Source organism: Phlebotomus argentipes, unplaced genomic scaffold (genome assembly GCF_947086385.1).
Source record: "Phlebotomus argentipes unplaced genomic scaffold, Phlebotomus argentipes genome assembly contig_2, whole genome shotgun sequence".
Taxonomy (NCBI): Eukaryota; Metazoa; Arthropoda; class Insecta; order Diptera; family Psychodidae; genus Phlebotomus; species Phlebotomus argentipes.
In genome coordinates this window covers 6764270-6779101 of record NW_026776162.1, presented here as the reverse complement: position 1 = coordinate 6779101, position 14832 = coordinate 6764270, and the positions used below count along the sequence as shown (strand labels likewise).

The window sequence follows — 14832 nt, the reverse complement described above, 5'->3', positions numbered from 1 at the left end:
TCTCATTCAGCATAGGCGAAAAAGGGATGAGCATTTTTGTGATATAAATTAAATGAATTTTGCATATTTTCTCTACACTTTTCGCCTTTTTTTACTAGGCGATGAAAATTCCACAAATGTATATTAAAAAAAAACATTATGTGTGAATTTTTATATATATTTTGTGTTTTTGCATTCGAAATGCTAATTTTTCAGGTCGAAATTAGTGTTTTTTGTGTGTTTTTTTTTCATTCATGGTTAATTGAAATGAAATGTGTAGCAAAAGCAGACGAATTTGTCGTTGAATTGTGAACTGCAGCACTTTTTTGATTTGCACCCTCTGCATATCCATGACTTTATTCATACACTGACCCATTCATTGTCGTATTCCTGACACATTTACATCCCTTTTATGCTGTGCCAAGCAGAGCTTTTCGGACAACACAAAAAAGTGGGTAATAGAGCTGTTTTCATACGCGCTACAACAGCGAACGACTCGACTGAACTACCCTAAAACGCAATCTGAATATTTCATAGGCCCAAAAATGCCGTATATCACAAAGAGTGTTGTGAAAGGGTTGAATTTTACAATGGAGTTTGGAATATATATATATATTTTGTGAAATGATTCTCTAGACACAGAGTGAGGAAAAAAGACTGAAAGGTTGATAGACAGTTGATGAAAAATGCTCGTAAATTGAATTATTTCAACTCGTTCAACTTTTCTTTTTTTTTTGCTTCTTTTGCTTGTTTCAAAAACAATTCTTTCCAATCTTTTTTTTTTTGTACAGCACAATAGAAATTATATCCTGTAAATAAAATGTGGTAAAAGGAATTTTCTGTATATAAATTCACAGGAGAAAAGAAAGAAAGAAAAAATGTCACCAAATCAATATGATTAAAGAAAAAAACACAATCACACTCATAGCACAAAAAGTCACATGTACAAAGCTCAAATTTCACACAAAATGATGTCAAGAAGAGTAGAAATATATCGACGGGTGCCTCGAAAACTATCAAAAGTCAAAAAATCGCCATTTAGCGTTAATAAAGCTGCGAAATTTGGTAAATTTATTTTGAAATCGCTCAAAACGCATTCAAATCGTCCGTTAAAGTGCAAATATTGCTCTGTATTTTTTATTTTGTAAATATTTTGTAAATTTTTGGTTAAAATATGGCAAAATTAATGGAAAATTTGAAAATGTTACTTTCCAAAGTCGATTTTATTCAAACAAGTTCTAAAAAATCAATTTTTCATACTTTAATTGAACTTTTCTTTGATGTTTTCAATTGAAAAAAATTTAAAACATATGAGAAATATTCATTCAAAGTCTAAAAAACATTTTAGGATAATTCTGAACATCTATAATTATCTTATGAAAAGGCGTTTTATGCGTTTGACTGCAATTTTTAAGACATTTTTCTTGGAAAAATTGAACAGCGTGTAAACAATGAATATTGTACTTTTCACAGTTTTCGATTCACTTGTCGATGTGGGAAATATGTATGAGGAAATGCCATTCACAGTCGATAGACACGGTTTAACTAAACGATTTTTTCTCTTCCTTGCTGTTTCTTTGGGGGGGGGCGGGAAAATGGGCGGGGATTTGCAGGATTGTGGGGTGAATGAACTTGCCTTGTTCCTGTTTAGTTTTGTCCACAGCCTGACAAGCAATTCGCCACTCCTGAAGCTCTGGAGACGGAATCAGACCGGCCGAGCCGCCGGCCGCATCATGTCGCGCCTGCCACCAGTGATGATCATCCTTGCTGATTATCTGCAACGCAGAGATAGAGAGAGAGAGATGCCAAAAGGTGTTCCATTGCAGCCTCTGGGCGACTAATCACTTGGAGTGATTGATAAATCAGAGCGATTAATTTCCCAGAGGCGTTTGCAAATTTCAGGACATCCACTCACTTGCAATATGTCACCAGTGCGGAATGCTATTCCGGCCTGAGCACAAGGAATCAACTCATCATCCAATGGATCATAGTCGAACTGGGCACGTACGAATATCTGCAGGGGGAGAGAATATGAAATAGGATTACGGATAATCATGAATAATTACTGTACGACTGAGCAAGGATAACATCTCGCACGCGAATCATATTCACTCCTCGCAAATGCCTTTTCCCCTTCTTGAGCGCCAAAAGGAGGAGGAAAGTTTAAATGTCTAAAATAGCATGGATAAAAGTTCAACTGTTGACCTTTTTCCAGTTGAAGTTTCGTAAACATGATAACTAAAGTCATAAATCAGGAGCTTTTATTCATGCTTCAGGAGCTTTTAGAGGCAATTCAGTGCAACATATATACCTACAAATCCTGAAATACACACTAGAAAAAGAAAATCTGAAGAGAATTGATGGACACTTTTGGACTCAAACCAAGAGAGATTTCACATCGCTTATTCATTAAGCTTTTCACACTTTGATTTTTAGATTCTTCTCTTGGCCAAAATCACTAAAAAAATATATATATATCTCAAGTGCACAATTGCTACAGATGCTATGTATTTATCAATGATTCAGTGACGATGGGAGGTTAATAAAATATTTGTGTGTAAATATGTTTTACGTGCCATTTTCAAAAATTACTCATTTACCCACTAATTACGGAAAACGGGTTAATTATGCTCTGAAATTCACATCAGATTATATGTTATATGCTTAAATACATAGTGAAATACTTCCAAATATTTAGTGAAGATAAATAACAATCAAATAAGATTAAAAAATACATGAAAACAACACTATTTTATCATTTGTTGGCATCAGTTAATGAGTAGACAATATATAATCTGTGAAATATTAAAGGACATTTTAGTTTCCTTTTTGTGCAAATTTTACCGTGAATTAAACTATATATTACACCCAGGAAATTGTCTTCTTTTCCCCTTTATAAATATTTAAGTAAAAGTTGAGGAATAAATTTACATGAGTGAACCCATAAACGTCTCACGAACTATAAAGTGTAACTTTTCATTCACAATTTCACTGGCGTCTCTTTCGCACTCATTTTTCCACCGCCATTCATTAACAATGCACCAAGTGGAATTCGTAAACACTCTGTGCAATTGTTGCCTCATCGTCATATACATGTTTGTCATGCTTATGCTGAGGTGGAAAACGTACACAGGCGGCGACAGTGCTCTGTTGGCCTGTGTTTGGGACGTTCATTTGCATTTAAGGTGTAATTTCGAGGTGGATTCTCGCATTGGAGATTTACGTATGTAAATACAGCATTAGTGCCTTAAATCCCTCTCTGTTCTTCTGTTAATTCTACTCAATGTCTTGGCAAAATGTACCTGACTTTGGGCAACATTTTATGCCCTCAAAATTACAATAAACATATATTTTGCACCCATGAAATTGTGTACATATCATTCAAAAGAAAAATTGGACAAAAGGACCTTTGTAAAACCAATGAAATACTTACAAGAACTGGTGCCGGTCTAATCCTGAATAGCTGTGTTTCAGCATAGGGAAGCAAAAATAGAAAATCAAATGAGTATTTTTTAGTCCGCAGCGCAAAAAGGTGCAAAATTATTGTAAAACAGCCTTTTTGCTAAAAATTTTTCCCATGGGAAATTCTCTTTTACCATGCAGAGGAAACTTTTTGCTCAAATTCGCAAAGTTACGACTAAAGTTTTCGTCGGGAAAAGTCAAGTGAAATGCAATTGGACAGTTTGAGGGAAGAATTTTCTCTTTCTCTTCAATTGCATATCGTGCAATTATTTTTATTTATCTTCCTTTTCACTTTAGTGACAAAAGAGTGTGCTGGAAGCTTGGCTGGAAGTTAGAGTGACGGAAACTTTTACCATACATATGCTGTTGAGGGTGTGATGATTGTCAGACGAAAAGTTTTAGCGCCATAAACAATAATAGCCTCGTAAGTGCGGATTCGCTCTCTTCTTAAACTCAGCACAACACATAATTCAGGGACAATTTGTAAAAGTTGCTCTGCACACCGAAAAGGAGACAACTCAGAGTCCCAAAACATCCAGGTTTTGCCCTTTTTTGAAACTACAGTGACTCCAAACTAAATAGAGCCACTCAAGACTCTCAATTCTGACAATTTCCACCAATCTTCCCTCATTATTGAGTAATTTCCATGTCGAGTTTGAAAACATTCGGCCTAATTCTTCATCCGTTTTTGATACTAAAACCGAACCTGTGCAAAAACGGCTCTGCAAATTGAGTAACATTTGAACTTTTTTCCTTTTCTGTATGTTTTATGTTCTTAATGTGATTTATATGTATCCAGGGTGTCTTCAGGATAATTATTCTGTCGATTTTCACTTACTATCTCGACTTTGGAACTATGTGATATAAGAATTTGATTAAATGGATATCAAGTTATTTTCCAACTACGCAAGAAAGGACATTTAACAAGAGAAATAATCAGAAGGATCTCTTATTCCAGAAAGAGAGTTTGGGGTGAAATTGACCGCGAAAAACCTTCGATTTCGCGAAAAAAGCATCACAAATAGCATCGCGAATAACTTTTTCAGCGAATTTTTCAGTTGTTTTAAGTAAATTCCATCATGTTTGCTTCTAAGGTCCACTAGGAATTGGCTTCTTAGGTCCCTCTAATCCTTTTTAATACCATGAGGAACAGGTTTTATGTCTCAGAGCCTTGGGTGGCTCTATTTAATTTGGAGTTTCTGTGTGTTTTCGATTCTCAATGCGATTTTTAATGAATCCGGAGAGTCTTCAGGATTAATTGTCCTGCCGATTTTCTTTTATAATCCCTCTGTGTTATAGAGTGTTTGATGACTTTGAAGGATCGTACGGAGTTTTTTCAGTGGCAAAACAAAGGACATTTAATCAAGGAAATAACCAGAAGGACCTCTTATCCCAGAAAGTGAGTTTGGAGTGAAATTTTCCACGAAAAAAGTGTCAAATCTGCTTCATTCTGCAGCAGATTTACAATTTCACACTGTCTTTTCAAGAGATTCTCAGCAACTTCTCACAACACTTCTTAGCGTATATGTGTTGAATGTTCAAAAGCCATCAACGTAATTAAATAATTTGCCACGAAATTGTCTATACTTAAACTAAATGAACATTGTTGCAAACATTTCACCATGTCTGCACATCATAGTGGAGTTATTTTTGTCAATATCATTTAGCGGAGTTCCTTTCGTGAACATAAATTTAGAGGAGAAGTTACTCGACGAAAAGTTATGCACAAACTTGTACATCAAAGTCACTTTTGTGTACGATTTTCGCCGAGGGAAACATTCTGCATTTTGCCATGGTCGCGCTATGAGTATACACCGTCTGGGGTTGTAAAACTTTTAACACACGTGCTAAGATTAATTCACGATGTAAATTGGGGTGTGTGAGACATCACAGAGGTGAGAAATGGTAATACAGCAAACATTTATACGGTTCAAGGGGGTGGAAATGTGAGACTGTATTCTAATGAGGTGACTTACCTCGCAAGGTGGCGGGGCACTTCTATATGAAGGAACTATCTTAAAGGTAACAGAGCCACGAGCATCGCGCTATAATGAGAAACAAGTACCGATGAGTTTATGAATAAAATCATGTTATATTCCGAATAAAATTATAAATTCAATATTCTACCATGAAAATATAATGGGAGAAAAATATAATGCAAATTACTTCACAATATTCTCCTTTCTGCTTTATTGCACGCTTTCGACCTGCACAGGGTGGCGCGAATCTACAACGAAGATGCTCTCAATCGTTGATTGAGGTAGAATTGCAAGAAATGCAGCCAAATACAATGCTTTTTATACATCTTTTCCGACCATAACCTCAAAATATCACTAAGAGATCTTCAAAAACTCAGTTAGAAACATTTCTAGATGACAAAAACATCTCTTTTCATTCACCAATGAACTCAAAATTGCCGATTAAGAGTAAAAAAAATAGTCCAAAAGGTTTTCTAATAATAATTTTTGAGGTTATGTTCGATCTTTACACATTTTGCATGTGTTTCTTGGCATCAAAGGTTCAGAAAAGCACAGTTTATTGTGTATAAATGCTTAAGTACTTGTGTATAAAACCAAAGTGCGAATTATGCCCATAATTCATTACATAACCTAATTTTTAACTAAGAAATCTTCAAAAGACTGCGTTTCGAAGCATTCTAGATCACAAAATGTTCTGATTCTGATCTGTCAGTCTCAAATTTGCTGATTCAGAGTCAAAATGATCCAAAAAGTTTTCTAAATGAACATTTTTCAAGTCCAAATGATTATTTTTGAGGTTATGTTCCAGTTAAGTACATTTTGCTGTGTTTCTTGGCATGAAAGGTGCAGAAAAGCACGTTTACAACATGAAAATGCTTCATTCATGACCAAATCAATCTGTGATTCGTTACATAACCTAAAAAAAATATTTTTGTATTAGATTCTGAGTGAAAATCGAAGGAAATCCAAAGAATTGGCATAATTTGCCAGTAATTTAAGCACTCAGTAAAGGAATATTGCTTGTACACCACTTCTGACTGTATTATCTTCCCCTTGGCTAAATCTTCTCCACTTATTCGCACCACCCTGTGTCGTCTCTTGCTCATGAATTCAAAACTCTTTCCACTCGAATTTTTCGTGTAATTTTATGTACAACACTGAGTTTTTTGCTATGTGAAACACACTGAATGGCTGGAAAGGCACTAATTGGTTGGGAAAAGGGACTTTTCTCGCGTCATTCCAACTCACCAACATTCTTTGCAGTTGACTAACTGTTTGATTCTGCACCGGCTGCCCATTGATCTCCCTGATCTCATCGCCAACGTGGAGAGTCGCCTGTCGATGTATCATTCCGCCATGCATAATGCGCGCCACAATGCATCGACCATCTTCTGTCATCTTCAGCGTTATACCCTGCAAGATCACATCGACTCAGAGTCAATAAACTCGCAAGATTGAAATATTCTCAAATTTGCCAATGAATTTTGGGGTGAAATTGCTCCACAAAAATATAGCTGAAAAATCTTGGCAACTGTCCAAAAACACTCTCATGTGCTTTGAAGAGGAGATTTTCGCCCATTTTCTAGCTGGAAAATCTCTCACCACGCCCAGAAAAGCGTGGAGAATTCAATGAAATTCATCTGCTAGAGGCATAATTGTTCACATTGAGCACCTAATCCGATAAAACTTTTGCAAAAGCAACTGCAAAAGTGTTTTTAATTTCATACAATATGTAGAGACTTAGAGAAAAGAGTCTTAACATGGTTAAAATCTAAATTCATCCTTTCATTTTGTCATTATTCCTATGAAATCTCTTAATGAACTTTGAAAGTATTAACCTAAGAAGAGAGGAAGAAGTGAGTTTTGCAGTGAGAATTCACCAAACTTGGCTAATAAATAATTGAGAGGCAGAGAATTTATAGACAATTCAAAAATCACCGCAACAAAATGGTAAAAAGATGACAATAAAAGTTTACATTTTTCAATTACAACTTTTCAGAAGTCCTTAAACTTCTCTTCTTCCGTTTGTTTTTCAGCCTCAGATATGGAGTTTTGCACGTTTGCCTGGGAAAAACAGAGGAAACATGGCGAAAACGTGAAAGTTCTCATCTTTTCCCCCATAATCATGTTGGGGAAAAAAAGGTGAAACGCGGAAGAATTTCTTCACTCGCACAGTTTTTCTCTGGCACAGCTCATATTATAGTATTTTTCTCCCCATTTATGTGCCATTCTAGCTTCTCCCCCTCATAATTATGTACAAATATTGATACTGCGCGCTGTGAGATGTTTACGTATGTATAATAAAAGGATCTTGCAATAGAGAGAGAGTAATTCCCCGAGTTATCTGCTAATCCCGCCGAGATGGACGCCATAAATAAGCCATTAATGGCGAACATAGTCATCCCATAGCGGAAATTATTTATCAAAATAGTATCTGATGGAGTCACTCACCATTGGTTCGTCGGTATTCTTCTGAAACTGGACCAGTCGAACGCGCGTCACATGCTGCAGGTCGCCATTATCCACATTATCGATATCATCGCCGTTGAGATAGGGAGCAATTGGGGGCGGTGTGACACGAAGAGCCTCTTCGCCGTATACTTCTCTTGCTACTACGTCATGAGTATGCAAAAGAGCCTGCAAAAGAGGGAGGAAAGGGGGATGTGAGCGCATAAAACCGAACCGTGTCAATTGGTGACATTGTAATGTGATGAAATTGCAACACTTAAATTTATCTCCAATGACAAATCATTGATTTTCCCCCGTTTTTCCGCTCAACATTGTTTAATATCCTTCGCTAAAGGGCAAATCACAAGGCGATTTTTAGGAAAACTTAATGTTCACTAACCAAATAATCAATTAATTGAGTAAAATAATCAAAAAATTATTAATTTCCCAGGAAAAATTGAAAAATGATCAAATTTTGAATACAATAATAAAAAAATGATAATTGTCTTAAGTAAGATTACAAAAATAATCAAAATAATAAAATTCTGAATTGAATAATAAGAAAAAAAAGATTTTTTCCCATAAAATGATTTAAAAAAAAGATTTTTCTCTTAAGTAAAGTTAAAAAAAAATCAAAATAATGAAATTCTGAATTGAATAAAAAAAAATGAATCAGAATATTTCGATTATTAACAATTATTCAATTATATTCAAATTTTGATCAAATATTCAGGAAATAATTTAAAAAAAAATCAGAATTTTGTATGAAGAATCCAAAATTTGAATTAAAATCACAAATAACAATAAAAATCGTTTGAATAATCACAAAGTTTATGATGTCAACTTGCGAGTTGCTTCGCTATCAGACAGTTTTTTGTGGTCATAATAAAATGTGCCAATAATAAATTTTACCAAGAAAGTGTTTTCTTTCTTTTGTTCGATAAAAACTTTCCTTGCAACTCTCGAGAGTTTTGTTTAATTTGCGTCAACAAACCAGCAGCAAATTCAAGCTGAAGAGCAGAAACACTTTGATTGCGAGAAAGAGTGTCATCTGCATTGAAAGCAACACTCGAAAAACCCACAATTCACCAGAAAGATGTTGTCACTTTCTGTTAGAATAATAAATCGTTTTCAATTTAGATTTATGTGTTGAGTTGTAGACAGAGATTAATCACCAATTGTGGTGGAAAACTCTTTCAATCCGCTCGAGAGTCATTTTCCACCGTATTGAAGAGCTCGCGCGCTTCTGCAGACGAAGGAAATGCACTCTGAGCACAAGAAAATGTATTTCACTTTTGAACACATAAATAAGAAAAACTCTTCGCTCTTTAGCGAGTAGTTTTTGGATAAATAAACACCGTAATTAAGCGCTATTATCCAAACTTTCATGCAATTTGTATTTAGATTGAAATACACTTCAACATCAATTATTTCAGCGATGCAAACGAGAATCTCTTTTGACTGAAGAAAATTGAGATTTGAAAGTGAAAATTCCTATTTAAATATGTATATCTCTTATGTATTCAGCTTTTATATATAATCGCAAAATTAATCTTCTTCCATATCAATAAACTTGAAAAGTTGAAGTGAAAACGGACAGTTTGGGATAATTAATCTTAGTTTGGATGCTCCACAGTGTTAAGTACCGACATCATCACAATTCTATAACATCGTCAGGATAAAGTTTCAGTCTCTCGAAAAGGCGCTGGTTGAGGAAGAGAAAGGAAGTTGGCGGAATATTTCCACACGAAACATTTTCACCCCAGACATATTTCAAATGGCTCCTGGGCAAATAATTATGACTTTATTCTCACTGTTCCAGCGATATAATTTTAATTATCTCCTCCCATTATGCTAAGGATATTTTTCTTTCATCTGTCTTAAGTTTAAGACGAACATTTTATATGTTATTAGAACCCATTTGGATATTAAACATCTATTAATTCCTTCGCAATGATTTGAAAATAAACTAAAGTCCAATTCTTGTTGAGCTTAGAGAAAACTTCTTAAATTTCCCTGTATTTGCAGGTCTTTTGAAAGAGAGCTTCAGTGCGTGAAAGGCAAAGGGTTGAAAAGGTACAACATTGGGGATGATTATAGGAAAGGATTAAATTTTACATTTTCGCATTTTACCCAACAATCAAGAATTCAAATGGAAAATTCACAGGGTAAATGCGAATGTTAAATTTTCATTTGCCAAGTCATTGTGACGATTTTCCTGGGCAATAGAAATTTGTAGACATTGCAAATTTCCACCCAAACTTTTGGTTCAGTTCAACAGAAATGAAGAAATCAAGTCTAAATCAAGGCGCCTTATGATGTAAATGTCTTCTGGACATTGCAAACTAATGATTTAATGTGATTTTCCGAGCCAGTTTTATGGTTAAAACACGGATTTAGAGCAAAGTTGGAAGTGACTTAACTCAATTTTCACTGTCTTTTTACGCACACTTCTCTGCAATTTGCAATATCTCGGCCCCGAATTAAGATATCGCTATGATCTCAACGCCATTTGAAAGATCATAAAATCCTGAACATTTTTTATCTTAAGGTAATTGTCGCTAAAATTAAAGAAAATGTCGAATTTTTAGCACCGAAAGGAAGATTGTTGTAAATTTCATAGAAATTCTAATCTCATTTTCACTACTGTATAATATGTATGTAGGTATATGTGTAATCGGGAAATTACATGTATATTTTATGATATTGCATGGACAGTATATTCATGAGAGCTTCTAGCTTGAATCCGAGCCAAAAGTCATTGAATCCTGTTCACTATGCAATGTGCTTGCAAATCACAACAATAGAGCATATTTTGTGATTTGTGCATGTGTAAGTTTGCATATAAATTGCAACGAGAACCGTAATTATATATATAGTATAGGATTATCCTGCAACGTTCGATTAATTTGACTATCTCTCTCTCTCTGTGTCTGTGTGAGAATCATTAAAACGCGGGAATATTGAAAGCGACACTAATTTATAGTGCACTATTTGAATTCCACAACATTAATCCCCAATTTATGCACAACCACCCACTTTAGGGACCTTTTCATGGGTATTTTAAACTTGAGAATTATCCAATGATTATCACTAATTGCTGGCAGAAGCGGTGAATGGAATAGGAGAGTTTGTAATCTACACGGAAAGCATGAAAAATGGGGTGAAACAGAATTTGCATAAGAGATTAATTTGATTGTCTTCTCACGATGAGAGGGACAAATTCATTTCTCTGTGTATAGAAAAAAACTGCTGGAAATCCTCTGTTTTCCTTGAGGTACAATTCAAAGTTCTCCAGCAGGAGTCGCACTAAATTACTCAACTCCGGCAGTTGTACATGGAGCTTTAAAGTTAATCACAGTTCAGCCCTTCTGCCTTTGGTGACACACCAAACACCCACAATTGCACTGCTGTAAGCCCCAAGAGTGGCTTCGGGACAATGGCTCACCGAGTTAATTAAACTTTAACTAAATAAAATCCCTCCATACACCACCAAATTGGAGCATTGTGTCTCGTGCACGAGAAAAGTTTCAAGCGTTTCGGCTCCAGAGATGGAGATTCGGAGCCTCTGACAAATTTTTAATCATGTTAATTTTTGGGCAACTTTTAAATTACCCCTAAACTACATTTAGACGGAATTGGCCCCGTCAGCCCTTTTGCGCCATAAAAGCTCTCACCACCTGTGGCAGGGTTTTACTGGCGAACCACTTGAGTGGCATTCCAGGGGAGGGTTGTAAATTTTGCAACGAGGAATCACACGCATCAAATTTTGATGTGTCGAAGGTGAAATGCGTCGAATGCTTTATGCCCTCGTTGATCATCAAAGAGATGCACAACACGCGGTGGGAATTTTCTCTATTCCCACCGCGTATTTACTCACTGTCGAATTATGCCTAACATCCTGTTCATCACACGGGATAATAATTCCATCTTGTGCAGCATTTATGTGCCCTCTTGGAAATTTATGAATTCCATCCGTACCCGAATAACAACCCTCAATTTCCTCCCGCCGAATGAACACGAAACAACGGCGAGTTTAGAATTTTAATACTACGCGTCAGACGCAATTTATCTGTACATGAATATCACTGAGAGAAATATCCCAAGGGGGAGGATAATGTGCCATAAATCTGTACACCACTTCCAAACACTTCCAAATTTGCCTGACACTTCTAGAGATTGAAGTTCTTAGACTGTTTTCACATATATTTCTTAACATTTCATGCGATATTTCTGTAAGAATCGACTTATAAACACAGTTTTAGGCATATTTTCCAACCATAACCTCAAAATATCACTAAGAGATCTTCAAAAACTTCATTTCGAAGCATTTTAGATCATAAAATGAATTCAAAACTGCTGATTCAGAGTTAAAATTGCCCAAAAGGTTTTTTAAATGAACATTTTTCAAGTCCAAATGACTATTTTTGAGGTTATGTGTCAGTATTGATTAAGAATTGATGGGCTAGAATGCGAATTAATCACTAAATCTATCCGTGATTCGTTACATAACCTAAAAAAAGATTTTTGTGATTGTTTCTGCGTGAAAATCGAAGGAAATCCAAAGAATCTGGAGGATTTGTCAGTAATTTAAGCACTCAGAAGTACTTCTAAAGTACTTCTGCTGAGCTGTACACCACTTCTGATTGTATTATCTCCCCCTTGAAACATCCTGGTGATATTTCGGGGCCATCAGAGTCCATAGATAGGTGAGCAATGTGCACAGAATATAAATCACCGTCATGTTAATTAATATAATATTCAAATGTCACACAAATCCACATGCCATCTCGGGACTCGTTAATTTTCAAGAAATTCACTCTCTCTCGTCTCACAGCGAACACAATTAATTCTCCGCAGTGATTAACATTTCAATTCTGGAGGAAGACGCAGTGTCTTGACAAAAGAATGGAGTTTCCTCTCACTTTCGCCGCAGCATTATGCAAAGGAGATATGGATTTTTGTGCTGACAAAGGATAATTTTCTCAATTACATCCTCCCTCTGGAGAGTTCGTCATACTTTGCAAGGCAGCCCAGGAAATTTCCAATGATATACACACACTGCAAAGGTTTCGCCTTTGGGCCATTTGATTGGATAGAAGGAGTGAAATGAGGTCAATGGAAAGCGTAGTCAGTGTGCAAAGTGGAGAACCGTGTCTCTTCTGTTTAAAATTGCCTTTTATATCTCCCTCAGTCCTCATTCAGGCATCTCCAAATCCACCCCACAAGGACCTGTCCTCTCTGCTATCTCATACACTTTTCCACCCCAACTCCCTCGCTGTGTGTGTGTGTGTCTTTTTCCCGCCCTCGCAGTCCATCTTTCATCCGACACCGAGCAAAATATATCTGAATAAATCATCTCATCTCGCAAGACTTCCAGGTAATTTAATATTTATTCATTAACAAAAAGATATGGACGGAAAAAAAACAACATCTTATCGCGCCACAGGGACAATAGGAAGAAGTCATCAAAACATAGCACAAGATTCTCATGGTTAATTCGCAAAAGGCAAAGAGAGAGAGAGACTTGAGATTGTAATTTGATAGAGCGAAGAAGATTCATTTTCATGATAAATTTAGCTGCCCAGAGAAAAAAGGCAATCAATTTTTGGCAGGACAGCAAAAAAGGGAATCAAAATTCCCCTTAATTTCGTTAAATGCAATAAATTATGGTGCAATTAAATTTTATCGCAAAACACCACTCGTCGCCATCATTTCCCATCAACACTGAATCACCCCGAAGGCTTCTCACGAGCGGCTTTTCCATTCGCAATGCCTCACTGTATTTGCACAGGTAACACAATTGCGGTTTAGACTTATAGCTTCAAGCTTTTCCCACCCCCAAAAACCACCGCCAGGCAAATGTATTGCGGCCAAAATACCGAAATGAACAAACTTTGTGGTTTACTTCCAGACAGACGACAGTGATTAATTAAGTGGAAAAGCTCAGTGGAAAATCTTAAGTTGTCGTGATTGAGTTTTCACGATCAATTTACATAAATCGCGCGCCTTTTCCGCACCCAAAAGATTCTCTCCCCAATGATGATATTTTATAAAATTTCTTCTACACATTGTGGAGAGAATTTTCATTAGTGGCGCTTCAGTGCATGCTCTTCATTACCTATAATAATTTCCCATTTATTGAGGTACTTATCGCGAAATTGTCTCTTTCCTCACCCTAATTTATCGACAACATTCCATCCCCCGTTGGGGGGAAATGATTACTTTGCGCAATGAACAATTCCCGAAGCCGAATGTTGAATCGAATTCTTAGCTGTGCGGTAACAGAATTCATTCCCATGGAAATGTAATTTCATTTATTGCAATGACATATCAGAAAAACACGCCAATCTACAGCTTTTTTGCCCCCTCAACGTTGGCGAAACAAAGTTGATGGTCTTTAAACAAATCATAAATTTCTGCAATCACTTTTACTCTGGGTTTAACACAGTTTGAAAAAATATTTACTTTTAATTAATATGCTCGCGATTTTTCAACGCTTTCCCATTCATTTTTCCATGAGAGAAAAGAACAATCGCGTGAGATTCCATCGCTCAGTTGTTTTAATCAAATTCCTTTTTGCCGAATGGCAAAAGCAAACATCATCAAATGTAATGGAATTGCTTAAATATTTTGGTGTACAAATTTGATGATGCCAAACAAGAATGCGCCTCCTTGTGAAGCATAGCTTAAATGCTCAGCAAGATCACACACAGGGCCACAATAAATGACTCTATTCTACATACTCCCAGTGAAATCACCACCCTCAGCACTGCCACCCCTTTCCAATTCACCCCCATCAGAGAGCCGTGCACTGTTTACAGGAGGTATTTGTTATTTGCACAAGAATGCACTGCGGAGAAGTATTTTCGAGAATCAATACAACAACTTTATTCTCTCCTCTCATTCGTCTCTTCCCTTCCTCCTCCTCCTTGGCCAGGAGATTCGACAAAACCAGCAAACA

The 14832-nt window shown here is 36.2% G+C and overlaps 1 protein-coding gene across 10 annotated transcripts in view; it reads right to left on the bottom strand.

The window, feature by feature from the left end:
* The window catches only part of LOC132265039 (peripheral plasma membrane protein CASK), a 224956-nt gene that overhangs the window by 8650 nt on the left and 201474 nt on the right, over positions 1 to 14832 (bottom strand). For 6 of the 10 annotated variants that reach the window (XM_059765456.1, XM_059765459.1, XM_059765455.1 and 3 more), the window contains 6 exons: positions 7872 to 8057; positions 6669 to 6833; positions 5419 to 5486; positions 3413 to 3464; positions 1895 to 1993; positions 1616 to 1754 (listed from right to left, as the gene is read on the bottom strand). In XM_059765456.1, the coding sequence (XP_059621439.1) occupies positions 1616 to 1754; positions 1895 to 1993; positions 3413 to 3464; positions 5419 to 5486; positions 6669 to 6833; positions 7872 to 8057 (709 nt within the window). Of the gene's footprint in view, positions 1 to 1615; positions 1755 to 1894; positions 1994 to 3412; positions 3465 to 5417; positions 5487 to 6668; positions 6834 to 7871; positions 8058 to 14832 lie in introns of all 10 variants that reach the window. The other 4 variants (XM_059765458.1, XM_059765463.1, XM_059765461.1 and 1 more) reach the window with 2 other exon arrangements.